A 9,450-nucleotide genomic window follows, 5' to 3' on the forward strand; every position below is an offset into this window, starting at 1 on the left:
GTAAGGAAGCCAGTTGTGTAATTCTGAGTCGACTAATTAATAGGACTTTAGCTACAAGAAGATATTCCCAAGACAGAAGTGGCTTCTCTATTTACTAACAAAATGTTGATATGGACAGGATGTTTGTTTGTTCTTATGGCCATTTACACACATCACCCTCCAATTTCATTTCTATAGCTTTTTTCATTTTGGTTGGTTGTGACCAAATGATTTGTACTTTTTTTTTTAAAATAAGCAATTTTATTTTACAAAATGTTGAGGGAAAGAGAATGATGAACTTGGGGACAGGAAATCATGGGTTCAGAAAAGTTTTACACTGTGTGACCATGGGTACTATTTAACTTCTTTAGAGGGTACAAAGGAGATATTTTTTGTTGGCTTTTAAACTCTAAAGTGGTATGTGAAGGTCAGCTATCACTACTGTAATTTTGAATAACTTTTGAAGAATAAGGAAGCAGATTTGTTGGTGGCTACAACACACTGCTGAAAGATGGTGGTGTGGTGGAGGAAAAAAACAAAACAAAACCCCAAACACTGAATTTGAAGTCAGAGACGTAAGACCAACTTCCAGCTTTTCTACTTGCTTTTTGTGACTTTGGAAAAATTACTTTATTGCAATTTCCTAACCTATAAAAAACAAAGGGATCAAATTGAATAATTTTCATATTTTCAAAGCTCTCAGTCTTTCAAAGGGTTATTTCAGCAAGGAGAGGAAGTCTGATTCCCTTCTGTGCCTAGTTAAAATTTCATTACTGGATTGTTAGAATTCTTACAAGGTGCTAAGTCACTGGAATTGATAGAGACCATGATTATATACTTAGTACTTATTAGAGTTCACACCTTTAAGAAAGCATATATAAGGAGAAGCCCACAAGCCCACTCTTGGAGCTGGAGTCAGATTTATTCCTTCTTCCACCTTTGTGCTGGCTGGAGAGATTCGGAGGGCACTAGGGGCGGAAGCTAGTGAGGCAAAGGACATAGTGGCTCTTGGAAGCAAGGAGAGCGATAGGCCTCTAAGAAACTCAACCAGGTTATTTTGAAGGAAACAATAAAGGATTTGGAATTTAACTCCTGGCTATATTTGAGGTGATTATTACACAGAACTGAAAGGAAGGCTGCTCCCAGAAGCTCCCCAAGAAACCTGCTCTCAGAGACCTTTATATTTTAGAGAACATTACACTGGGTAAAAGGGGAGATTTGGGAATTTTGTATTTTGTATGTAAATTACCAAAAAACTCATATAACTACCTTTGTAGTACAAAATCGTTGGATGTTGACCAAATCAACATCTCTTTGCTCTTAAATTTTATCTATAGAATAATTTGGAGTTTATCTCTAAGGTCCATAATTCTAAACCCCAATTGTAGGAATTATCAAGATTTCACCTTATAAATGATGAAGTTTTGATGATTCTCAAACTTAGAAGCATGGGAATATCACTCAGGGAAAGGGTAGCACTGAGTTATATGGGAGAGCCATTACTCCAGCACATATACTGGATCTATCTTACAATCGTCCACATTTTGGATTCTTCTTGTATTCAGTCTGGTACCATTATTCTTGAGGCTGACATACAATTCACATATAACAAAGGGAACCATTAAAAAACAAGTTCCAAATACATCCTGTGTTCCATCCTATATTCATGATAAGACTATTTATTCCCAAAGGGAAAAACTGGACTTGACTTTTCCTTCTGTTCCCTAGCTTGGTACCTTTAGTAGAGATACATAAGCAGTTGGTGGGAAATCAGGAGAGTCAATCATTCCTCTCTTGAAATTTTCTTGGCAATATCTTTTGGACCAGTACTCTCTCCTTACTATCATTTTTTTTGGCAGTTCATATACATAAAATAACTCGCCTTACCTTTGACCCCAGGAACCCATTTCTCTGGCACATAGAATTCTCTGTTTGCTGTGTTCTGCTGCTGAGGCCAAACTGCCTGAGGTAGCTTTTGTACATTCAACCATCTCCAAATGGAAATTAATTCTTCCCAATAGTGGCTGTACACAAACTTTTTACCATTTGCTCTTGAGAGGCCACTTGATATGTCCCTTAAAAGACTTGCTGATTGTAGCTCATCCACATCAACAAGCTCAGTAGTAAATAGCTCTGAGGAGGAAGTGCCATTTTTTTTTTTTTTTTTTTTTGAGAGGGATGGGATGGGAAGAGGATATAATGAGAAGGGTGGGTATATATATTATCTGGAACCTCAAATTATCCAGATCCTTTAAAAAATTTTTTTCAGAGAATGCACAACTCTAACATTGTTGAATATTAACTCTGAAAAGGTGAAAGAAACAAACACACACAAGAATCAGACAAAGGAGAGCTGGAGTTCTTGTCTAGATCCACTTTTTTTTTTCTCCAACAGGTTTATTTTTAAAATAAGGAACTGGATTTTTTTTTTTTTTTGGTGGGGAGGGGGAGGAGACGGGTTTAAGGATGGGGTATGAAATAGAAAATAAATACAAATATAAACCGTTTTTCTAACTGTTTTATAACCACAACAAACTAGTACACAGGAGGCCCTATACAACAACAACACAATAAAGGCTTAAAGATTGAGGTGTTCCCATGGCAAGGCTGAAGTTTTAGTCTCTGGTTTTTGGAATTTAGGCTGCAGTCCTTGTTTTTTGGATGGATCGCTGAAGAGGTAACACAGTCCATGTTCTAACCAGACTTGAACAGAAGAATGGCAACTTGGCCCATGTAGAAGTAGATGAAGTGCTTCGTCTCATGCGTCACATAACTGCCGAAATTCCTGCCCACGATGCAGTGCCAGGTCGGGTTGTACTTCTTGTCAAACTCCTTCTTGATGTGGGCCGCGATGTCCTTCTCGATGTTATACTTCTCCAGGGCCTGCGTAGCACACTCCACCGAGTCCTGCTGCATCTCCTCCGACATGTCCGCATTCTTGATCACGGCCTTGCGGTCAGACATGGCTACCCTTCCTCAACCACTTCAACCGAGGGCGAAAACCCGGAGCCGGCCCCACGAGGCGTCAGGAGCCAAAGTGCTTCTTTTTGGAGACGAGTCAACCACCGTGGCGGGCCCGGCTGAGGGGGGTGTGGACCTGGTGGACTTGTGAGGTGCGGTTCTACAACGACGGCCGCATCGGGCACAGCGACCTCAGGAACCGGTGCGGCCTGGCGCCCTTTGTCTTTATGCGCTTCGAGGACCCCCGTTGAGGTGTCCCGTGCACAAGTTCCCACAGTGCTCCGCGCGCAGCTGCTTTCCTTGGCGCGCGCCGTTGCCCCCGCCCCTCCCTGACTCGCAAGCTGCCCCCATAGAGCCCTGCGCGCGCCATCGCCTCCTTTCCTTGACTAGCGAGCTGCCCTGACAGTGCCCCGCGCGCACCGCCACTTTCCTCTACGCGCGCCGTTACCCCGTAGCGAGCTGCCCCCACAGTGCCCCGCGCGCCCTCGCCCTCGCCCCTCCTAGACTAGCGAGCTGCCCCCACAGTGCCCCGCGCGCACCACTGCCTTCTCCCTTCCCAGTTTAGCGGACTGCTCGCTCCCCCACCCCCTCCACCTCCGTTGGGCCCCATCCCTCCTGGCTCCTCCTCAACGCCGTTACCCCGTCCCTTTCTGTCCCGCCCCTCCTCCCTGCCACTGGCCCCTTCTCCACGCGCTGCAGGCCCTCTCCCTGTGGCACGGCACGTGCGTCACCTCACATGGCCTTTCGGGCCTTAACATCCTTTTCCCTCTCAGGAGAAACCATCCAAACCAACCCTAATTCGGATGCCTCACAACCCGTCGGGATGCAAGAACTCATTCAGTTACTCAGCGATAGGAGATTATCTTCTACAACGTAGAGTGGACGTTTGTGTCACATCCTCTTGGTCCGAAGGATTTAGTGACAGACAAAGCCACAGCAACAGGTTTCACTCCCTTCCCCTCCCTTTCCCTTCCCACGGGGATCCTGACAGTACTCTAAAAAATGAGCTATGTGCTCATTTTTTTCTACTATAATTTCCTAAAATAGCCATTTGCTATTGTAGGAAAAAACCCTAGTGAGAAGATCCGGGCTTTAATCATTCATTCCTTGTGTGACCTTGGACAAGTCACTTTCCCTGCAACCGGAATTTCCTCACAGGATGGGGTAGGACTAGATGAACCCTAAAATTCTTCCACATGGAATTTTAGAGAAAGATTTGAGAGAAACAGCAGGACCACTGGCCTAAGGAGTTTCAATGCAACAGCTCTGTTATAGTCACTCAAGATTTTCATATTAAAAAAAATCACATGTGGTTAAGACCAGGATGACAACAGGCAAGTCTGTCCAGCTCACTCCAGAGGAATGACAAGAGGCAAGAATATGCAACTCACTGCATAGGATGACCAGCCAAGATTGTCCAGCTCACTGCATAGGATGACCAGCCAAGATTATTCAGCTTTACTCCATAGAATGACAAAAGGCAAGAATATCTAGCTCACTATTCACAACTAAATTAAAAAAAAAAAGTGCAGGGGAGATAAAAACCTAAGTTAGATGGAGACTGATGGAAATCCACAGAATCAAGGAGATGAGGTTCAAAGACAGATAAATGCCCTGGGACTCCTCTGCTTTGTTGGCTGGTCTGTGTTCCAAAAGAGTTTGGCCTCCAGAGACATAGATTCTTATTGCTAAGAGAAAGCCAACTACTTCTAGGACTCTGGAAACTGACAGAACTTTCTTAGCATGTGAGAAAAACACATGCTGATAGTTTTTCCCCTCTTCCCATAATGACTTTGTCAAGATCTTCCTTGGAAGAACAGAAGCCTTAGTTTCAGGGCTTTTGTTACAAGAAAATTGATGGAGATCCCTCTTCCTTCTAGAGAAGAGCTATTACTTTATCTGAGGACTTTTGTTGAAAGCAGAAACTGCAAGTATAGAGTAGCTCCCCATCTTGTGGACCAGAGTCTAGTAAGCACCAAGAGACCAGAGGAACATCTGAGAGAATACACATTAGGTGAGATCATTGGGGACCAAGTCTAGGAAGCCTCCTGATAACATTTGTGGCCCTGCTGTGACAGAGGTGTGAGTTGTCTTCTCTGACTGTAACTCAGTATTGTTTCCCACTGAAAAGCAATTTCAGATTAAAAGTATTGCCCTTTAATTTTTTGTTGTTGTTGTTGTTGTTATATTTTTTGGTCAATTTCCTTTAGCACAGTGCTTGGCCCTTAGCATTAAGACAACAAATAAATGCTTGGTTCATTGATTTTAATTGTTTGGGTTTTTTTTTTTTTGGCCAATTTCCTCTTTCCAACTAGATTGTCTTTAAGGACAGATTTTGTATATATACTTTTAGCCATATTTTTAACCCTCTCCTTAAAGTTAAACACAGTGGTTGGCCCTTAGCACTAAGACAATAAATGCTTGGTAGATTGATTTGAAATGATGAAATGGCATGTATAGCCACAAGGAAAGAAAAAATACCACATATTCAGCCTACATGCTATATCTATTCCTTGGGTAAATTCTTAGTTTCTTTATCAGGAATTTTCTGATAGCAATCAGCTTTAGATTAGTAGTTAATAATCAGACTCTATCTTTTGGGGAGTAATCAGGGGAATACTGAAGAGACTAGAGAGACCCAATGAAGTCAAAGGAATGTGGAGAGATACACAAGAGAGTGCCTAAAGGATTGAACCTGACAAATCTTTTTTGGACCTAGGTCCTAGATGATTTAGGTTAGTAATGCTCCCTTTGGGACCTGTGGGCTTGCCATTATCCTTGCATTTTTGCAGTATAGTTACTTTGTAATATATACCTTTCTCACTCTTCATTCTACATTGATTCTTTACAGGATAGTGAAGCTTATTATCAGACTAGTGATTTTTACAAGTAAAATACTTTGACATCACTTTAACTTGTTATAGAACAATTTTATTTTTATGGTCTGGCTTGGATCAGTCATTCCACAAAAATTGATTTTCTAGAAAAAAATTTTTTTCCCAATAAGAATTTTGTGGGGAAAATGTATCTTGGTAAATAGGAGATAAGCATGCCACTAAAACCTCTTTCCTGCTTTTCATCCTCCCCCCTTATCCATCTTTTCTCTTGTACTAATGAGTTAAAATTTAGAAACATTTAAAAGGGAAATAATTATAAACTTGGTTGGATACAACCTAAAAAAATGCCATAGAAGTTTCATAAGTATTATTTAAATCTCCTTTCCAATCTCATTCATTCAGTAAAACTTATATTTCTTTGAAAATGATATTTTACTTGGACCTCATTTAGAAACTCATAGATACCCAAAATGCTGTTTTTAGCCAAGACTCTTAGAGATCTCATGGAAATTGTAAACTTTTTGGCATAGATCTGGGTGAAAACACACCCTTACTTAACTTCAGTTGGTAAAGGTTTTTTTACTTGTAAAAAAAACCACATAATATTGGAAATATTGCAAATGTGCATTTTCTAGTTTTCTAAATATTTTGTTGTTTAAACGAGGATTCTTTCTTTAGGGAACCCATATGCATCATCAAGTTAAAGCATTGGCATCTCCATTTTTATCAAACTAAAAAGGGAAACATTACTATAGAGTGGGGGATAATTCTCAATGAGCTTCTGGTCTAATAGTGTGATAAGGCATTAAAACAAATATCTATGTTGTAACAGCTTACTGTTCCCAATGGTGGTCCCAGGTAGTCTGGGTCATAACCCTTACCTTTTTCTACTAAGAAGCAGCTAGTTTTGAATACATATATACCAATCAGGCTTTGTTTTGTGGAGCCTGGATCGTCAGGCTCTTTTTCTTGAGCACTTTGGTTTGTTATAACCCCAGTCCAGAGACTCAAGGAAAATCATAAAACTTAGGTCTCTTCAAAAAAGAGTAGAAAGATATTCAAAGTACAACATAAAACAATTATAGGGCAGTGACTTTTTTCTTCCACACAAAGGAAATGATAAAAAATTAAGAAGATTCACTGACAAAAAGTTAAACCTGAAGCTGTAACTTAAAACATCAAAATGAGTTTGAGAGGTTGGGAATTCCTGACTAGTGCTGCTGGAGAATCCCTTACATCTACTAACGAACTTTTAGGAAATGATCACCAGTAGGAGGATAAACTCAAGTCCTGGTCTAGTTTTTCTAGAAGATACTGGCCTAGAGAGAACTGTTTAAAAGACACAGAGCCAAGTCAATCATAAAGTGTTGATTCAGTAGTCCTCATAAGTTTACCCCTAAAGTTGGAAATGTTCATTGCATGGTCACTGTTTAGTCACATGCTTAGGGAAAGAAAAATGAGATGGTAGAAGTAGGAAGCAGCTCAGTCAAACTCGCCTCCTCAAGCCCTTGTTGTGGCTGCCATGAGTGAGCAATGGCCATATCTATTGGGTTAGAGGAAGGTATCCTTCTACCACTCATGGGAAATCCTATGTACTTGTTACATGTGATATGTTACAGAGAGAGAAAGGAAAAGTGAGCCAGTGCAATAGAATTACTTCCTGATTTAGTACTCACTGACACACTTTTGATGTGATGCTTCATTTGTCCCTCTCTTTGAAACTGTAATAGGAAAACAAGGACCCACCCCTTGTTTTTTGTTTATTGTGACATCCCAAAATACCAAGTCCATTAGAGATGAGCACATACTCCTGGAAATGGCCAAATGGTGATCCTAAATTAATGTTGCTAAATTAATTGATCAATATATTGTAAAAGTTAGTAAATTACTTGGAGATTAGTCTATGATAGCAACAAAGATTAATAAGTCAATTAACAAGTAACATTTTATAGGCATCTATTTTGTGCCAAGAATTGTTAGACACTGGGATTCAAAGAGAGAAATTAAGGGGAAAACAATACTTGAAAATATAAACATATATAGAATAAATACAAAATGAACTTCTTGTGGAGGGGGAGAAGGCAACAAAAGGAACTGGGAGAATCAGGAAAGGCTTGCTTTACTATGGCTCCTCAGTAGAGTTTTAAAGGGAAACAGGAATTCTAAGAGGTGGGGGTGGGGAAGGAAGTGCATTTCAGGCTTGGTAAATAGTACTTTCAAAGGAGGAAAAAATTATGGAGGGGTTATGACAGAAGCAGGATCTAGAGAGTGCAGTGGAGAATATAACTTAGTAATTAAAGAAATACAAATCTAAGCAATTCTGAGATTCCTTGTTATACCCATCAGAGTGGCAAATATAACAAAAAAGTAAAGTGATAAATTTTGACAGGATTATGGGAAAAATAGACATTGATGTAATGTTGGTAGATTTGTGAATAATTACAACCATTTTAGAGAGCAAATCGAGATAATATACAAAAATTATTAAAAAAACATGATTGCTTTGATTCAGTCATGACCGTTCTAGATCTATATTTTAAAAAAGAACAAAGGAAGGCAGCTAGTTGGTGTAGTAAATAGAGCACCAGCCCTGAAGAAAGGAGGACCTGAGTTCAAATCTAGCCTTAAATTCTTAACACTCCTGGCTATGTGACTCTGGGCAAGTCACTTAACCCAATTGCCTCAGGGAGAAAAAAAATCAGAGGAAGAGACAAAAATGGCCAAAAATGTACAAAAATATTTATAGCAGCTTTTTTTGAGGTGGCAGAAAATTGGATGTCCATCAACTGAGCAATGACTGAATAAGTTGTGGTATATGAATATGACAATACTAAATAAGGATGATTTTGAATAGACATTTAAGAGTTATATGAATTGATGTACAGTGAAGTGAGAAAAATCAGAACAATTTATAGTATAACATCAGAATTATAAAAATGAACAATTTTGAGGACTTACAAATTGATGATGAATAAAATTAGCAGAAACAGGAATACAATTTATAAAAATACAACTGTATAAACAACTTTGAAAGGCATAAGAACTATGATGAGTCCAATGATCATTCATGATTCCAGAGGGCTGATAATGAAAAATGCTATTCATGATAGAGAGATAATGGATTTAGGGGTACAGAATGAGACCTATCCCTTTGTATACATCAATGAAAGTAATTTGATTTGCTTGACTGTGTATTTTTTACAGTTTTTTTTTTCCTTTTTTTAATGGGGTGGAGGTGAAAGGGAAATAAAATAGGTTTCTGTTCATTTAAAAAATGTTGAGAGGTGAAGGAATATAGATGTGAAATTTACATGTATTTTTAGATGACTTTTTATATACCTGTAAAACTGTGTAATATAAAAACAAAATGGATTAATAAAACTGAAGTGATTAATAGAAATTGGGAAGAGTATCCTCCAATGGAATAAAAATTTGGGTTTTAGTTAATATTTCAACTAAATGTTGTTTGAGAATAGACAAGACTATCAGATGACTCAGGAGCATGGATTAGGTTGAAATGAGCTCAGAGAAATATAGAGGAAATTTCACCAGGTATCTTAACGTGGAGTGTGTTACTCATATCTCAAGTGGTGAGACTGGATGACCAGAATTTAGGGAACCATTATAATAGGAGGTAGGTTGCAATGGCATGTTGATAGGGAAAGAAGATTGC

At 39.2% G+C, this 9,450-nt stretch overlaps 1 protein-coding gene across 1 annotated transcript; it reads right to left on the reverse strand.

Moving 5' to 3' along the window:
- Positions 1–2,481: 2,481 nt before the first annotated feature.
- On the reverse strand, positions 2,482–3,232 carry LOC127555227 (dynein light chain 1, cytoplasmic-like). The gene has a single exon (XM_051987398.1). It carries the CDS (start codon positions 2,941–2,943, stop codon positions 2,674–2,676), a length of 270 nt encoding a protein of 89 aa, XP_051843358.1. The 5' UTR covers positions 2,944–3,232; the 3' UTR covers positions 2,482–2,673.
- Positions 3,233–9,450: the final 6,218 nt, after the last annotated feature.

The sequence above is a fragment of the Antechinus flavipes genome, chromosome 3 (genome assembly GCF_016432865.1).
Source record: "Antechinus flavipes isolate AdamAnt ecotype Samford, QLD, Australia chromosome 3, AdamAnt_v2, whole genome shotgun sequence".
In the NCBI taxonomy this organism is placed as follows: Eukaryota; Metazoa; Chordata; class Mammalia; order Dasyuromorphia; family Dasyuridae; genus Antechinus; species Antechinus flavipes.